Consider the following 19,441-nt stretch of genomic DNA (forward strand, 5'->3'; position numbering starts at 1 on the left):
AAGATTTTGCTGTGTAGGAGTATCACTGTCAAGGTCTACAATCAATGGAAGCCTTCATGAATAGGAGATGAATGCAGAACAAGGTGCAGACTACTGGCTAAACTCAGCAAGAAGGCCGGATTAGAATTTGCCAGAAAACATCTGAAAAAGCCTTTAGTTCTGGAAAAATATAATTTCTAAACTTGAGTGATGGGGCGACACAAGTATGACAGAGAGAAGCAGCTCATGATCGAAAGCATATTATCTGTCAGACATGGAGGCAATGTTATGGTGTGGGCATGTATGGCTGCCAGGGAAACCAAACGAAAGTGCTGGTTGATGTGACTGCTGGTAGAAGAAGCAAAATGTGCACGGGGCTGTACTCTCTGCTCACATTCAGCCAAATGCAGCCAAACTGCTCAGACAGTGCTTCATAGTGCAACTGGATAATGACCCAAAGCAAGCTGCACCCAAGAAACCCGAGAGTTTCTCAAGAGACAGAAATGGGATATTCTTCAATGACCAAGTCAGTCAGCTGATCCCAGTCCAACAGAGCATGCTTTTCAGCTACTGAAGACAAAACTGAAGGCAGAGACCCACAAATGAGCAGCTACTGAAGGTGGCTGCAGTAAAAGCCAAACAGAGCATCTGAAGGGAGAAAACACAGCAGCTGGTGTTTTTTATGAAAGTATAAAAATATAATACTTATATCTAAAATTATTTTATCTTGTCCAACAGTTTTTTAAGCCTCTGAAGTGAGAGACTGTATGAAGACAGCTGCAATTTAAAAAAAATGTTCAAGTGGGTTTTAATTAAAAACAACCAACATGATTTTTTTCTGTCATTTAAGTTATCGTTTGGTTAATATCAATGCAAATATTGTAGCTATTTTCTCTGATAAAACATAACTTGATTTTCCAAGCACTGTAATTTTACCTAAATGTTACACAAAAAATTGTTTTCTGCTTAGACTGGAAATATTCTACAGTGTGAAAAAAATAAATATTTATATTGTAATGAAGGACACCGATGCTTAGATCATAATATTATTTTTTATTTGAATATTTGTATAAACACATTTTAATCCTCTATATTCATATACATCTTATGACAGATGGAAGTAAATCTTCAATGTTTTAAGTGCTTATTTATGATGGTCATTCATGAGTCCAGCTTTTTTTCCCCCCTGGATGACCATAAACTTTTATTTTTATGAAACCAAAAGACTTCAAAGCACCTACACCCAAAGCTTTTTAAAGAGTGGCACAAATAAAATTATGTTGCCAAGGAGACAATAGGATAATGGAAAATAAAGGGTAAACATATCTTCATATGTATACTGTAATAATTTTATAGTTATATTCTTATAAAAGCACTATACCTGCCTGACTCCAGGAGCTATTTTTTAGCCTGTCCTGCAGAATACCACATCATACGATGTAGCACAGTCTTTATAAAGAGGCTCCCTGGGCATTTTCAAGCTCCTAAGAATTTTTGTTTAAAGGTTTGAACAAATTACAAACTGCATTTTTATGAGATTATCAGTGTGACAGTGTTTTCATTCAGAATTGCCATATTATGGGCCAGGGCTCATGTACTGTAGCAGTGTACATTCATCCTCACTGAACTAGACGTTCAGCAGAAACTGTGAATTTTAAAATTGTATGATCCTCACCCTCAGATCTCATGCATTAAAAGGAAGTTTATTTAAAATTTCTTAGCTGAATGGTCAAAGTGGGTTTTGAAGATGAAAGATGCTGTGAAAAGTGGGCCAACATCGTTTTAAATTAAAGAGCAGCAGTAAAAGTAAGAGGGTGGTTGCTAGCTAAAGCTAATTACGTCTCGTAGCATTTCTGAGTGCATGACCATATCAATGGGATCAAATAAAGAAAAGAGAGAGAGCGAGAGCGAGAGAGCGAGTGAGCGATGGTCAGTTTGTGTTTGTCATTAAAAACATTTATAACAGTCAGGATGTTATGGAGTATTCATTGCTACTTTACTGTTCCTGTTTCCTTATTAACGCAGTTATTCGATTTTATATGAAGAACAAGGATATAAAAGTGTAAACCTGCATTCTTTCTAGTGGCCAGGAGGTGGCGATCCAGGGGAAATGAAAAACAAATCGAGTTGTATCAGAGTCTATCAGAAAACAACCATCTAAGTCATGTTATTTATGATCTCCTTAAATGTTTTCCTGATTAATGTTTAGTGTCTACCTTTAACTTTAAGACTTCTGTAATAAAGCAGAACGTATATTTTTGTAAATTATGTAAATTATGGCCCCATTTAAGTAAAATAGACGATAAACAATGCCAGGCCTGCATTATAACTAGAGAGCTGCTGCCATATGAGCATTTGGCATTCTTAATTTGTAGGTCAGATTCAAATTCCTCAATTTAAGCTTTCCAAAAACAGCTGATGATGTCATAATAGCTACGTCCACCCTTTATATACAGTCTATATTTGGAAAAGAGCCACAAATCTTATCCCAAATGTTCTTATAGTTTAATTAGTTAATAGTTGAACAATGAAAATTCATCTTTTAAGACTTATCTATAGATTGTCTAGTGTATAACATGTGAAAACCCATTTGAAAAAGCCTTCCTCTATTTTCTGTTTTAATAGGTGTGAAATAGCAGCAATCTCATCAGAGATGAGGAAGTAGTGAAGAGCTTTTCTTAGTTTGAGCTGTCTGGGTGCCTATAGGGCTCTGTGTGATGAAACTAACCAGGTGAACTGGGGTACAAAACATTGATTCATTTAATGATTTCACTTCACTTCATTGTAACGCTCAAACAGACGGTGCATAGTTTGCAAGATTTTGTAAGAGCCTCGAAACAACCGAGACTGGCTGTGCAAAAAAGGGACTTCAAGAAAGAAATCCCCTTCAAATGCATTAGCAGACAGCTGTGACTCATCTGCACGCACCTCATGACTACTGCCATGATTGACAGCCCCTTCTACCTACCAAGAACACCGGCGCATTAAACCCGGCTGGTATCATACCGCGTTTAGTCTGTCGGCTTTCCGACGTTGCTTCTGCTCAATCAGCCTCGAGTGCTGCTCAAGGTCATACACAAAAAACACTAACAAAAATCAAAACGCCACCTTCCCACGCATACACACAAACGAACACAGCGGTGAACCGACAAAGCAGCAACAGAGATCCCTTTCTGATGGATGAGTCACCCTTGAGTTGCAGAGATAAAACATCAGCTTTGGGGATCATGCAGCAGCAAGTGTCATGACTGGAGCTGGAGTCAAGTTGTTGTGCCTAAAGGGTTGCAGTCACAGTTTTTTGGGCTTTTTCTTCCAGGGGTGGGGTAAGCATGAACTCTCTGCTGCAATATTAATGCACCAATCTTATGAATTAAAGAATGGAAAATATCTCAGATAAATCCAAGCACTTCTCTCAGATTCACATTTTCACACAGAGTCCTGCAGCTGCAGATATGTCTGGATCTTCCATCACATTGTCTACAGAATCACCATGGGTGCAATGGTTGGAGCCCAGACTGTCTCGCTCTTTCTCATTCTCTTGATTTCCTCCTTTCCTTCCTTGTTCTCCCTAATGGACTAATGGAGTGGGGGGATGTATCGCTAGCTCTCAGGTGCACAGGGACAGCTGTATCATTATCATTAGGACACAGGAAGACGTGAGGAATGGTTCGCACTGTAAAGCCTGCTCTTCTTTGGGCCCCTGCTAGGGTCATTAAAGAGAGAGTGGAGCACTAAAAAGCACTCTAAAATGAACACTGTCACCTCACAACACCCCTTCCCTCCACATCGCAACAGACACACATAGAGTCTCTGATTAATTACAGTCATTATACTAATCATATTCAAAAGTCGCATGAATAAGTATATGTGTGCTTGCAGCCGAGACTTGTTTGTGCGTGTATTCATAAAAAGTTGAAGCGGGAGATAGAGGAGATAGAGCCTGTGTTGCTAAGCAATAGCCACTTAGGACTTGATTGATACTATAAACTGCATGCGGCATCGCATTGAAGGGGAATATAAAAATGTACTTTGCTGAAGCCATTATGTCCAGGTTGGCCACAAAAACCGATCACAGAGGTGAACTCAAAGTAGAAGAAAGTCTGTCACAGACACTGTAAAAACACTGGCCGCCCTCTTAACTCCTGAGAGCATACTCCTATTGGCGCTGCTACAATGCAGAATGCACTGCTGTCAGAATATGATGAACAACGCACATCTACTCACGTTATCAAGTATGCCTGTTCAATGCTTTTTAAAGCAAATATCTAATCAGCTAGTCACGTAGCAAACACTTAAGGCATTCAGGCACGCAGACATGGTCAAAACAACCTACTCAAGCCCAACACAAGCATTAGAATGAGTATGGACAGTGATTTCAGTAAGTTGGTAAGTGTCATAGCTGAAATGGTTGATGCCAGAGAACTGCTTTGAGCTCACAGGAAGGCGACAATAACTAAAATACCAAAAGGTATCCAGAAAACCTTCAAACAGATGGTCTACAGCAGCAAAAGACCACACAGTGCCATCAGTGTCAACAATTCACAAAGGCTCAGAATTGGGTGTAAACAACGTGAAAGCATTCTGCCTTGTATCAACAGTCCAGTAATGGTGTTAGGGATATTTTGTTGGCACACTTTGGGCCTCTCAGTATCCGTTGAGTATTGTTTTAAAACCACAACCTGCCTGAACATTGTTGCTAACCATGCTTATTTCTTTATGAAGAGTGTACCAGTCTTCTGACGGCTGCTTCAAACAGGACAATGTGCCTTTTCACAAAGCTCAGATTATCTCAACCTGGTTTCTTGAACATAACAATGCGTCCATTGTACTCAAATGGCTGCTATAGTCACAACATCTCAATCCAATAGAGCACCTTTTAAATTCCGAGGAATGTTTCCAGCACCCTGTTGCATCTGTCATGAAGAATTAAAGCTTTGAAGGCAAAAGGTTACAGTTTTATTGTTCAGAAATATTTAGTTTCAGTGTTCATGTCATGGTTCACTGTGTGGCAGACAGGAAAAGGACCCCAGTGCAGGAGACGAGACTGACTTAAACTTGTAGCTTTATTGCTCTACTTCAGCAGAAACAAACAAAAAACAAACAAAAAAATCTCAAATCAGGCAGAAACTAGGAAATAACTAGGCACTTGGGAAGAGACTTGGAACAATCTGCAAACACAGCTAGAGGGGAGAACGCAACAAAGAACAGGAGGAGATGCATACAATATATAGACAGCAGGAGATACACAAGAAGGAACTAATGTAATAAAACAAGAACCAGGAAATAACAAAGTCACATTTACAAACACTTGAAACAGTCACACAGACAAAAATGTATAAAATTCTATATTTATTTTATATTTTTTAAATAACATTTTTTATAGCTTTTCTTTATGTTAGCTAGTTTAGTTACATTGTGTTTGGTTACAGAGTGTTTTTTTAAATTTTAATCTGGTTAAATAAATGTTTTCATTGGCTGTTTTTAGCTAACTAAAGCACTCAACGGATATTTTGTCGTTAAGTGCTCCAGTATGCTCACCAGCTAGTAACTTCAGCTGTCTGCTGAAACAACCAAAGACTTTTATACACTTCATAGGGAGGGTGATAATTATCAGCAGGCTGATAATTCTTATGTTCACCTCACATTTAGACACTGGTTCAAGTGTTAATAACAGAAGGACAAGGACATCTGCCAGGGCCAATGACACTATCTCACTATGTGTTAAAAAGTCATTCAGATCCACACAAAAAATTCATCAGACTTCTTCCTCTTCCTTTCCACTGCCTGTACAACAAGTCTCACAAAATATCAGCTTTATAGTCTTTGTGTATTTTAGCAGAATCGCACAAACAGATAGTCAAATGGTACTGAAAGTATTACCTCCACAGAGCATCTGCATCCTTTCAGGAAGTAATACGACTACAAATAAAACTACCTCTGTGGATGCTACACAAGTATTTCCTAAACCTGAGCACTGCACAACAGCAGCTTCTCACTAATGTGTAACTGATATTCCCTGTTTACACTTTTTAAGACTTTAAAAATCTGGGAATTTCAGTACTAACATATTTACTTTTTTTGTGTAATTTGGTGCATTTTCTCTCATAAACTTCTCAACTAACCTCCCTCTTCTACAACTCCATATTAACATTTCTACCTACAATGGTACGTCCTATTATTTACTGTGCAATGTGAAATATTCCAGCCATGTTTTTCTGTCTTACACAGTCAGTTTGTAAGTCACAGTCTCAAAAGCTGAAGTGGTGTTTTCACACTGTCTTCCTCTTCCTCGTCTGTGTAGAAGATGAAAGGGCCAATAGCCGACTTTACAAGACCTCATTTCAGCTCAGCGTCTCCTACAGAAAAGCTGCGACTGAGCTCAGTAACAGTTCTATCTATCCACAGTGGCTCCTTCAAGAATACAATCATCTGCACCTCAGGGGCCCTCTGACTCACTTTGGATTTATTCATATTAATGAGGCTGTGCTGAATTACCTATGAGTGCTTCGCCGTGTTACTGCTTGCATGCGTGTCTGTTTTAGTTAGATACTGATCCCTCAGCTCACAGTGCCCTTCGTAACTTTCCCCTCCGGAGACATGATAACTGGACTGGGCACAGACAAAGGGAGTCATAGCACAGGCTAAATCTGAATCAGACGAGCCTGCTTTTAAAAGTTAAAAAAAAAAGGAAATGGATGCATAACCCCTCCGCTGCCTCTATTTAGCCAAGCGTAAGCTGAATCACAGAGCACTTGCAATTTTCCTCTTGAGTGAGGTTACTTTGATATGTGATAATACATTTGAAGAGACTGTACAAAGCAACTGAACATTTAACACTGCTGTCCTTCAGTGTTCTCGCTGCAAAAACAAAACAATTATGACAGAGGAGGTGAGTGCTGTAGTACTACAATATCACCTGAGAAAAGAAATGGGAGAAAACGTTTCCTTCCTTAAATAATTTCCCCCAGGGATCAATAAAGTATTCTGATTCTGATTCTGATTCTTCCTCAGCTAATGCCAAAACATAATCTTTTGGCAGGCAAACGATCAATTCTGGCACAGAACAAACTCCCATCTCTGCGGAGTCTACACGCATCCTGAGAGCAGGTGAGTGATATTTGATTAAGAGATCATCCAGGCACCTGCATGAATACAAATGTACCACTAAGAGACATCCTGCAAGACAGCGGCCGCAGATTCAATCTAGGCTGTGTTCTCGCGCCCTGTAAATCTGACAGAGCAGACTTGAATAATCTCCGATCACAGCTCATCGGCACAGGCAGCTCTTTTTCTTTTTGCGACACCTGAAAATGCATTTTCTCAAATGGAGCAGGGTGACTGAAAGGTTGAAAGAGAAGACACGGCGAATGTGCCGCTGGGCGTTTGACTGCTCACACATGCGGACATCATCATCTCTGGTTCACATAATTATATTTAGAGGATTATATATTGTCCTAGAAATAATACCAAGAAATGATGTTAATGTAATTTTCAGACCGTTTTAAGCCAGTTATCCAATAATATTAATATAAAAACAAAGACCTATTAATTCTTAAGGATATTCAGTCTGGAAGTTGATGACCTGATTACTGTAATAGAACGAGACTGCTACTGCTCACAATGAAAATGGAGCGTGATTTACAGTCGCAAGGAATGACAATGGGATTAGATCTGAACTGAATGTTATTACAAACCATCTATGTTCATGTTAGGCTACCTATATTGTAGACTACATCACACGATGCAATAAAACACTACTTCTCTCGATTTAACACACATTTATTCAATTTAGAGCTGATTTCACAAGAAAAGTCTCTGACCTGAGTTGTGGATCACAGGGATAGTCAGATGTTCATAAATGAATCATCTCTGGTGGGAGCTTCTTGAGTGTTTTAACCGAGAAAAATTTCATGATGTTAAGCCGTACGAAGCGAAGCAGACTTAACAAGTTGCGGCATTTTAATTTGGAAAGGCTCAAAGCTTCTGCTGAATGGTCAGCCATGTTAAGGATATCAACCTGATCTTTCCGGGTGGATTTCAGATGCTGTCCTCTCACTGTGTCTGTGTGATTCCCCTTCCACTCTGCAGTCCAAGGACTGCGAGTGTGCGTTTGTCTGAATCTCTGTTTGGTGGACTAACGATGCTAAGTTTGAAAAGTTGGAGATAAAAAGAATAAATGGATGTGGTGAGAGTGCCATTTAAAGACAAACTCTACCCAGGCATCACATGCATTCTCCCATGGATTATACTAAGATACCAACAATCCTGCACACTCATATATTACAGTAGTAACTTGTCAATAACAAAGTATCAATACTTTAAAGTGTACCCTGCTTTATCATTTATTTACCACACCATAAATTACAGTAGATGACCTTAAACCTTTGCCTGGAAAGCCTAATCTCATCAGGCAGTGTGTAACGAGAAATCACCCACAAACAAGAAGTAGGAACTTTCTTTTGTACAGTTGGACTCTTTTTTGCAACCACAGAAGTCGCCCCCTGCTGGTCAATACTGGCCTCTCTTTTCAGACCAGGAGGCTACATCCTATCTTTTGTATATTTATGACACCCAAATGTTTGCTCTGCTGTTAATACTTTGTTTCAGCCTGTAAACGTTTACCTGAACACCAGGTTTCAGGAGTATTTGCCTTTTGTGTCTACCATTTCCTGAGTTCTGGCAATTCAATCAATGCTAGTTTAAAAAAAAGCACATCTCCATGATTTGACAGCGTGGATGTGTTGTGACAGGCAAGATACTGAAAACGTGTGTACTGCAAAACACAGAAATCGGTGCTGTGTGAACTCATTTTTGAAGGGCTCAGGTGTGACTGATGTTCATTTATATGTAAAAGTCCAGCAGCGTTGATAAAACCATCAAAGCCGGCAAAGAATCTGAAGGTAAACTGATCAGAGATATAAACTGAATCATCTACTGCATTAACATATTCTTAGTATGTATGCAGACATAACACTAAAGCAGTGAATCCTTTCATCAATACACCTAGGACGTCTCGGTTAATATCTTGAGGTACAAGTTGTTGATGATGATGACATGTATACCTTTCTACTTTTGTTCTGAAAAATATCGCCATTCCTATAAACACACACAAAAAAACAATGCCATGCACTCTCAATAGCATGCCAAAGCATCAGGTGAGGAAGCTCATCTGTAATCGAAGGTCGCCTTATCGATCCCCGGGCTCTCTGTCCTGGTCATTGTGTCCTTGGGCAAGACACTTTACCCTACCGCCTACTGGTGTTGGCCAGAGGGGCCGATGGTGCAATATGGCAGCCTCGCGTCTGTCAGTCTGCCCCAGGGCAGCTGTGGCTACAACTGTAACTTGCCTCCACCAGTGTGTGAATGTGAGAGTGAAAGAATAGTGGCATTGTAAAGCGCTTTGGGTGCCTTGAAAAGCGCTATATAAAACCAATCCATTATTATTATTATTGTACTTTTCATTGAAAAATCATTTAAAAGAACCTGATAGTTTGTATTTAGCTGTTAATAATTTAGAGCTTCATGCCGTCCAGGTGTAGCACCGAGTCCTTATTCTATATTCTATGAGAAAAACATCCATAAATTATCCTTCCTGGACCAGCAGTGCCCAAAATAGCTCCCCCCTCACTCCAAGCTCAATAGCAGCTTAACTAACATAGTTACGCTTGATTTATAGTACCCACATCCAATCTACAGCGTAGGCCTACACCCTATGCTGTAGCTTGACCTGCGCCTCCCCAAAATATGTTACTACACGTCGCAGCGATGCAGCAGCTGTGACAGGTCTGACTGGTGGTAATATGCACACATTGATTAGCACAAGGCTCGTGACTCTGTGAAACAAAATGTAATAGGCTGTAATTGTATTTAGTGTGCCCATTATTCTACTGCAACAGCTAGTATTCTGCCAGTGTGGACACAGGCTGTTTTTCTTGTTGTCACAGCTCTGTGTGACATTATGTGTATAGAATCAAATGTGTATAAAGTGTTCTCTTCTCCCTGCACTTGATTAAAAGTAACAGTTGTTCAATATTTACCAGCTCCGAGTTGAAAATGATCAGCCGAGTTTCACTTGTAAGGACGGAGCAATGCAGACGGACCAGCTCACAACGTCACGCACTGTGACAGGGATTCAATGCAGTACTATGAATGAAGCTGTAGCTCCGCTTTTTTGTTAGATCTGTGACCAGGTAATTACTGGAAGATATCTTTTATCTCAAAATTCCCTGTAAGTCGCTTTGATTTAGCTCATTCTTACTAATAGGAATTTGAAATAGCTTGTTATATATGTTTCAATGTGAAGTCAAACGCAGTTAGAGTGAATTTAAGATTGGACTGCTTTAATGAGCTACTGACATATATGAATCATCCTGTCAATATCAAATACTTTAGTCTTAACCTGCTTGCAGGACTCCCACCCAAGAAGTGTACTGTAATTAATCTGTCAGCTCTCTTTGAACTGCATGGCTCCGTCTAACCATGTAGTTATTCCAATATGGATGAAGACCTCGGGGCTTAGACAGTTTTTGTTGTGGGGATACGGGGATTAATCGCTCAACAGCTTGTCCTTCCTTAATGAAATCCGTGTACTTTACTCTTTTGCCCTTTTCAGGAAAATGGTTTCCTGGCAGTGCATAAATTTGGCAGCCTGTCTTCAAGCTCCTGAGCATCTAATGAAATTATTTGACCTGCTGATCTATGAGTCATTTAGAAGAATGTGATGTTAGGCCACTGAACTTCCAAGTTGACTGGAGTCACTGGACTCTAAATATCACATTGGCGATATACCTATTAGTAGGCGGATGTTCGTAAGCACAAAAGGCAACATTCTGATGCCACTGTTGTATCTCCCAACATTGGTATGTGTTAATTTTTTTTGCATTAAAACATAATGAGCATACAGCTGTAGCCTGAGGTAAAGATAATTTAAGAGTCTTTCATCTCTCCTGAGCTGCACTCCTGCACTAATGCACTTTCCTCCTTTTCCAGTTTGGCATTTTTTTTTCCTATGATGTAACTACGTGGCTCTCAAGTGCAACACTTTGAAGCACTTTAACCCCTGGAGCCGGTCCAACACTTCCACATAAGCACACGCTTGTTAATCTGTGCAAGCAGCTGGAAAACAAAGTGACAGCTGCAACGTGCTTGAAACTACTTGAACATCTGCTCCAAAACTTGTGTACTTCATTCAAAGGTGGACTGTAGACAAAACCACCTGCCTAAACTAATACAAGCACACAAACCTCCCGTGAGACATCTTTAGCATACATGAATTGTCACCAACTCTGTGATGAGCTACTTTGATAATTCATTGTTCAAACCAGTAGGTCCCAACATGTTGGTACTCATCCTCCAATAAAAGGACAAAGTTTAATCAGACAAGCGATGTGGAGGTTATTTGTATTTGAAAGGAGAACAATTTTTGTGACATTTTCCTCCTTCGCAAGCTAATAAAAGGTTGAAAACCACTGGCTTAATCACATTTAAGCCAAAATAGAAATACAAAAATTCACATTCAAATTTACTGCATGGGTTGATTTTATGTAATAGTAGTGACTTAGATTTCTTTAAAATAGGAAATATCACAATAATAATACTAAAGTTAATGATGCGGTGCCATTTAGCCGCTTCAATTTCAGAGTCCTGATGCACCAGAGCCTTACGTGACGTTACAAACTCGGGGCTGTGCGTGTGTGAATGAGCATGTCTGCTGAGAAATCCCTGCTGCTGACAAAAATAACGCTCAGTTGCGGGCCACGTTGAATTAATTTCAATAAAATATTAATAGGAGAGTTAGAAACGCAAACTGCAGCCTTTTATAAATAATTGATGACGATTATCAGTTAGTACATATAGAGCTTGGTACATGAGGTTTATTAAAAATTATTCATGCACCCACAAATTTGCAAAGATGGACCCGCAGCACTCAGCCTCACCTGGAGCTGCGAGCCACTGAGCAGCTCCAGAGAAGACGTCTTACTCGTACAACCGCACTCTTAATTTGTCTCCAGCGACAGTAAAATTAAATCAGATCCCGCATCCTCAGAAATCTCCAAGCCCTCTGAAAAGCAAAGAAACAGGAAGAGGATCTTTTGCTGTATGAAGTGCTTAAATGACTCGGAGGTGTTGATTCTGCGCGATTTAGTTACAGTGCGACAGCCCACGCTGTGAGATCAAGCGAGTTGTTCGAAAAGGTGCATCCACTCATTAAAATACTGAGGATGGAAAAGCAGTGGTTACAAACTTTAATCCGAAAAGTGCCTCAAATAAACACATTTCCAGTTACTTAGTTTCTCACTTCCAGTTGAACAACTTTTTAATCATTTACACGACTAAAACAAAAACCACAATCTTCCTATACATTCTGCACCAGATGTTTAAAGTGCCAGTAATGACCTCCTCATACTCACATCTCTGATTGCGACGCCTGCCTTTGTACATGGTCATGACGAGCGTAGAAACAAAACGGGTGATGCTGTGGCTGAGCCGACTTTGCCTCCTCTTTCTCCTAAAAACCAGACAGACTGCCGGAGCACCTCCAGACTCCGAGCAGAGCTGAGCTGAGCCGCTCTGGACCGTACCATTAATCCACCTATTCCAGGGGGAGCCATAGACGCAAACGCTCCGCTATGCTCCAATAGCAAAAGCACAGAAGGGGAAGTAAAAATCCTGCTTTCACGTCTTTGCGCGGTTTATTTGCTGAGAATTAAAATGCGTTAATTATAATGATTATCTAAGGATGGCAGAAAAAAATACTGGCTACTCTCCCCTTAAAGTTTTGCCTAATAGAAGTTGTTGTAATATCTGGTATTTTTTGTGGAGCCCCTGAAGCCAAAAAAAATAAATAAATAAAAAATCTTGAAGAAGCTGTATGACTCCAGTAGATAAGTCTTCCAATGTTTTATATATTTTGCCCATGGCTACATTCAAAGTTTCTCCATTCCTTCACAAAGTGTTTACCAAATTAACCGGGTTTTTGTCATTTTTCATTTCTCCTGTAATGTTTGAATATTTTCAAAAGATGCCACACATCATATTTCACTTACTTACTGGCCAAAATATGCTTTTGTTATTATTAGAAAATTTTGTCTTATATTCTAATTTTCTGTTACATATAAACAGTTCCAGTGTTGGATGTTCTTATTAAACATGGTCAAAGTTTTCAAAAATTAGGTCAGTGTAGATGTGTTATCCCCATGAGACAAAAAAAAGAGCTGAGGCTCTACTTTTTTCTACTTTCTACATAGCTACACTCACTTGCAGTTCAAACCTTCTCTTTTCATGGGGCAGCCAATAAGAAAAGGGTTGGCTTAAAGTGAGGGTGCCGGAAAGAGAGAGAGGGTTGACCGAGTGTCTGCCCCAACCCCCACTGTATGTTGAAAATCATTTATTTTGAACTATGCTGATCATGCAAAGCTGCTTCAGTAGAATCCACTTTAATCTAAGACTACTGAATCTAAAATAGCCATGATAGATGCAGAAAAATGTAACTGTCACAAACATGGCATGTTTAAAAGACTCTTTTCAAAGACTCCACAGATATGTCCTTAAAATATCTTCTTTGGTAATCTGACAGTTAATGATTGAATGGATGGATGGATGGATGATTTGTTTTTCTACACATCAAAATAAATTAATAAATTAGGATAAAATCAGTTTACATCCCCATTGCATTCACCATCTCATTATTTCCATCGTCTTTAAAGGTGAAATATTTCTCTACAGTGAATGGTAATCAAATAATTTAAAGGTTACACAGATTCTTCCTGACTTACAGGGTTCTCGTTGTTCTCACTTTGATGGTGAGGAGATGAAATTCCATTTAATTTGCAACAACAGTTACCTCAAGGTGCTTTATAATGTGAGGTAAAGACCCCACACTAACATAGAGAAAACCCAGACAATCCGACGCCCCCCTATGAACAAGCACTTGGCAACAGTGGGAAGAGTCAGGCTGAGGGAGGGGCCGCCATCTGCTGCGCCAGGTCGGCGGTGAATAGACCCACTAGGCAAAAAGGGTGGGGTTACATAGACTAATGGGTGTCCATGAGACTCACAGGTGACCAATATGATTGATGCCGGGTGTATCAAATAGGCTTAGCCTTAAAAATCTTCATTTAAAAAAATAAAAATGAACATAAAATACTTGCATCCAATCTACAGTGTAGGCCTAATATAAAGCGAAAACAGGAGCACTGACCAGCACTGTTCCAGTTTGCATAATCATGACCAGATGTAAATAAACATACATGTGTGATATTGTTATGTAAAAATTGCTGGCAAGGGGAAACGTTTTGATAACTTTCTGGGTTCTTGATTTTAGCCGACCTGGCCTGTGACCTAGGAGATTTGAGCAGGCTTAGCTTGCATGCAGGTGAACAGCTCATGGCATTTGTCCAGATAGCCTTGAACTTTCGTCAAATTATGTTTCCACTTATTTTTCTTTTCTAAACAGTGCCCAGCAGAGAGAAACAGCACAGAAAAACTGACCTTTGCCCACATTAGCCCAGACTGGGTCCCCAAAAGAGAAATGGGGTTGTATCAAACATAAAGCTGTAGGCAGTAAAAGCAAGACTAAAAGCTGAAAGATGCTGAATTGTGCGCTCACATGTGTGAGTCTGCACTTGTGAGCGGCCCTCTCTAACTCACTTAACCCAACAATGATATAAAAATAGTGATTGGTACAACAACAAAGATGCACACGTGTGTGCACTGCACACTCTAAATATAGACTTCTGCATTGTGTGAACACTTGCCCAGTCATAGATAATATGTTTAACATGTTTAATTACATACACACAGACTGTTGTATTCATTTTATTATTATATAATTTCAACTGTAAGAACTGTTAAGATCTTATCCTTAGTTCCATGATGCTTTATAGGTATAATGACTACATGCAAGCATAAAAAAAGGTCATTCTTTCTATTAATCACAGAATTTTAACCAATCTTTTTAGCAGAATAAACAAAACAAAATCTAATCACGGGGGTCACAAATGAACGATTCATTTGATATTTGAGCTACATCTTTAAAAAATGTCCTGATTTTTCTGTCCTCTAAAGCCACAGAAATTTTCTGTGTGACCTCACTATTCAAATGGCATCCTGTCATAAAAGTAAATCAGCCTCCCATTGTCACTGTCTCTCATTCATCAATCACTCATTCATCAATCAGGGTTTTTAATTCATTTTAAAGTGGATAGCCTGTGGACTTAAGAGACAGATTTAAAAAAAAAAATCAGCAGTGTGTCTAAAGGAGCCGACTCCCCAGCTGTTGCAGCTCTTAGGCTTGGATGAAGATGAAGCCTTGTAATTGTGATATCTAATTACACTGACATGGGGTTTGCAGCTGCCTCGTGCAAAGCCTGAAGTCTTAATTGTTTCTTTGTTCTCACAAAAAAAAGACAAGAAACTAAAAGCTCGTGAAGAAAACAGGCTGAGTGAGACGATTTGTGGCTTCAAGTCGCCGAAATCAAACTCCAGTGTCATCAGCTATTGTCTCAATTTGACATCTCTTAAGAAAGAGTAAAAATACCGCTGTGTGACTTAAGTGGTGAAAATACTGCGTGACAACAACATATAACATATATATATAATTGTGTTCTGGCATATTTTCAAAAAACTGGCCTGTGGCTAATTTAGAAATAAACCACATTGAGTGGCAGGCGAAGAACTTTCTAACAAACAGAGAAAAATCTTTTTGTGGAATTTAATGATTCATAAATGGAAAAATGCGATTGGATATTCTGTGCAGGATGCATGCAGTCTTTCCCTCGCTGACTACAAATGAATGATACATGCTGAGGGACAGCATGAGATGTCCCAGTTTTGGTCTCAATGCTATTCTCTCAGCACCATCTAGTGTTCATGCAGATGAGAAATTAATAAATGCATCAGCAGAGGCCAACAAACTGCTGCTATTGGAAAGAAAACAGAGGAACCTTTAGACAAAAGTTTAAGCATTAATATATGAATGTCAATGTGGCCTCACAGCAAGAAGGTCCTGAGTCCAGCTGGGGTCTTTCAGTGTGAAAGACCCCAGCAGGTTCTTCCTGTGTCTGCGTGGGTTATGTCTGGGTATTCCAGGATCTTCCTACAGTCCATCTTGTACCAATTGGTGACTCTAAGTGAATGCGAGCGTGAATGATTGTCTGTCTCTCTGTGTTAGCCCTGCAAAAGCCTGCCAACCTGTCCACTGTGCACCCCTATGACAGCTGCAATAGGATACCCCACTCGTGCAACCCTGAACTGGATAAGCAGAAGAACATGAATCAATATAAATATCAAATTAGCAAAAGAAAAACAAACAGGCATCTAATCAATCCTCTGTATTGATTTTATGCCATTATTCTTGTGCGTATAACGACGTTTGTTCTCCTTTGTTATCTTTTTCGTTCCTGTGAAGCCCTTCAAAACGTACTATATAAATTGATTTTAAACTAAAGCAATCTCAAAGAAATGTTTCTCCTTGTGGGGTTATTTTTATTTAAGATGGAGTTTCAGTAAACAAGCCTACAATTAAACTATTACTAGTTAACTACTACAATGTAACACCTTTCCTGACTCAAACTCACAAGTGCAGAATTTATTATAGGACCATCCGCTCTTCTCAACTAAACGCCAGGATTTCACAGGTTTTACTGTAGTATCTATTTCAACCACAGGGAGGCACTCAAACACTACAAGACTGCTGTCACCCATGAACGCTCTCAAACACTATAAACCTAAGCAAGATGTGATCACACAAACACTGATTATGAAAAATGAATGTGGGAAATATCAGTACATCTGTGTCCAGATTTTATCCACAGAGACATTACAAGAAGGGAAGCTGAGTGAGTAAAAAAAGAAATGAAACCCTCCCCTATGACCAGCAGACATCTTCATCAGGGGCCCAAGAAGCGGTTGCGAGACGAAGACCGCATCAGGGTGATTGAATGTCACTTTTAGTCACATTTAACACTTTAAGTCATTGTATCTGCAATCCAGTCATGTCTGAAGAAATTAAAGCAGGTAAAGCAAGCACGTCAGTATCTCATTGCTATCAAATCTACTCATGCAAGGGGTGCTGTGGTACCTCAGCAGGCTGAGCTGCTCACTGCAGGATATACAGGTTTGATTCTGACCTTGTAACATTCCTGTCACATATCATACCTTCACACAGCTGCATTTTCTGTCATGCTTCAGTGAATATAATTTAATAAAAAAAAAAATGTTAAGGAAAATATCAAGCATTAATATCTTAGGCAGGCTGCAGATGCCTGTTCATGTTTAAAAGATAAGGTGTTTAGGGTTAAATTTCTTGGAAGAATAAAGGCAGAAGAGATTACTTCCAAAGTAGGAAGAGACATTACTTTAGGCAACTTACTACTGTGCATTGTTAATATGCTGGATTTAATGTGTGTGTGTGTGTGTGTGTGTGTGTGTGTGTGTGTGTGTGTGTGTGTGTGTGTGTGTGTGTGTGTGTGTGTGTGTGTGCATGCGCGCACAGATGGTCAGACAATCAAGAGCAGCCAGTGGAGCCTCAGTATGGCACACTAAGCAAAGTAGTATTTCACTTTGGCTGCTGTATGAAGCTCAGATGACGTGTTGACCCGAGATCTTCTCTAGACACTCTTTCTGTGTGTTTCTCAGAGAATACAACTGTGTCAGCATGCATAACAATGAGGCGAGCTTCTTTTAGCAGAGCAAAGGGGACATGTGGTTTTGTGCTGACATCACTGTGAATATGTCTGTGTTGTGGCAAAGTGAAACAGAGTGGTGTTTATGACTACGACTGTTTTTCTTGGCACTAACTGGGTCTTATGAATGCAGTGATGAGCAGCATTTATTAGAGATCTTATTATACCCCCAATTTCTGGCCTACATTTAGAGCTAAAATGTTGATTTACACCGGAGTAAAAACTTTGATTGCTACTTAGACGAAGTGATTGATACCATTTTTTTCATGGTACATTTAACACAAAGCTAGAGCCAGCAGAGACAGGAAGATAGGGACACAGGAGGGATAGCTAGTTAAGCTAAAGCCAGCAGCCACTTAATTTGGAAAGAGAATTAAAATGAAGTCAGTGCCAAAAACTCCCATGTTAAAATGCCCAACTTTGCAGCATTAAAAGCACATTTACAGTGTGGTACAAACAGTTTGGTCCTTTATGGATTGTTTAACACATCATAACAACTCTCAGGAGGGTAATTAATTTTTTTTATAACTTATCCACCTGGACACTGAAGGTAGGAGCTTGGCTGGTTTGACAGGCAGATGCCTCAACACCTGGCAGCTGTGGTGGATCATCTAATTAGCAGCCTCGTCTCTGCTAATTAGAGTCACTAAACTAAAACTTTCTACTTTGTCTGCACTGTTGGTGTCTTTTGGAGCGAATTTAGGAAATAATCTGACACTTAATATTGGCTTGCTCTTTGGTGCATCCTTGTGCTTCAGTTTAGGTGAGTGAGATTCTAGTGTTTCATTAGTCGGTTAGTACTAAATAGCGGTTATGCATGTCTATAGATATCTATAGATATCTTGCTAGCTAAGCTCATTAGCATTAACTAATAACTTTACTGCCTTGTACAACTACATGACAACTTCTAGCTAAAAGGAAGCTAACATAAAGACCACATCTATTTTTTAAACACAATCTTTGCTGGAAAACTGTTTAAAACAGTTGATTGGGCGCTGAGTTGAAGCTAGCTGACAGATAGTCTAACTTAGCCATAAAGAGACTGTTCAAAGCTAGAATACTGCTATTTCTAAAATAGACCTATGGTCTTTATGTAGTTTTGTTTTTAGTTTTTTCAAACAAAAATAGAGAGAAAATCAAAAGGAGCAAACCCTGGCTGGTCTGTCTTTATTTTATATTTGTTTCCTAAAGACACAGCTGGTTTGCCTGATAAGCTGACAGCTAGCAAGACATATAAGCAGGGATTTGACATTGGGTTTTCATTACTGAGCTTAAGGGTTCAGCTGACAAATGTCCTGCAAACACATAGGAGACATTGTGATACTTTTTCATATGTTGTCTGATAGTGAATTGATGCTAATCTCTGGTGCCCACCTATCACATTTCACTATACTCTTGACAATTTTTGAGTCTGAACAGCAACTTGAATTAATCATATGCAAACAACTTTGGCTTTTGTGGCATTTCTATTTTAACTATGATGTTAAAAAAAATCACAGTGCTTACTGTTTTTTCCAGTTTTACTAAATTAAGTATCCCTGAAATGTCTCTAATATTGTCTCTGCCTGAGACAGCTATTCACTTTGAAAAGTAAAGCCTTATAGCAAATGTTAGAAAGGGTTACGTTATCTGAGGAGCTGTCGGTTACCAAATTTAAGTTTTTATATTTTTACCTAACTGTGGTGAGCTCAGGTATTCTTTTAGTTAGTTGGTGGACTGCTTTGACTCTACAGTCCTCAGTTAGCATGTTAAAGTTCCTGACAGCACAATTAGAAAAT

At 39.3% G+C, this 19,441-nt stretch overlaps 1 protein-coding gene across 2 annotated transcripts in view; it reads right to left on the reverse strand.

Moving 5' to 3' along the window:
* Nucleotides 1-19,441, reverse strand: part of LOC308412566 (RNA-binding Raly-like protein) — a 54,212-nt gene that overhangs the window by 13,166 nt on the left and 21,605 nt on the right. Inside the window, exon 1 of one of the 2 annotated variants that reach the window (XM_080907026.1) lies at nt 12,390-12,517. The exons of the other annotated variant lie outside the window; for it this stretch is intronic. Within the exon in view, the coding sequence (XP_080763152.1) occupies nt 12,390-12,426 (37 nt within the window). The 5' untranslated portion in view covers nt 12,427-12,517. Of the gene's footprint in view, nt 1-12,389; nt 12,518-19,441 lie in introns of those variants that run through there. 2 annotated transcript variants of the gene reach the window in all.

Source organism: Rhamphochromis sp. 'chilingali' (genome assembly GCF_963969265.1).
Source record: "Rhamphochromis sp. 'chilingali' genome assembly, chromosome: 16".
In the NCBI taxonomy this organism is placed as follows: domain Eukaryota; kingdom Metazoa; phylum Chordata; class Actinopteri; order Cichliformes; family Cichlidae; genus Rhamphochromis; species Rhamphochromis sp. 'chilingali'.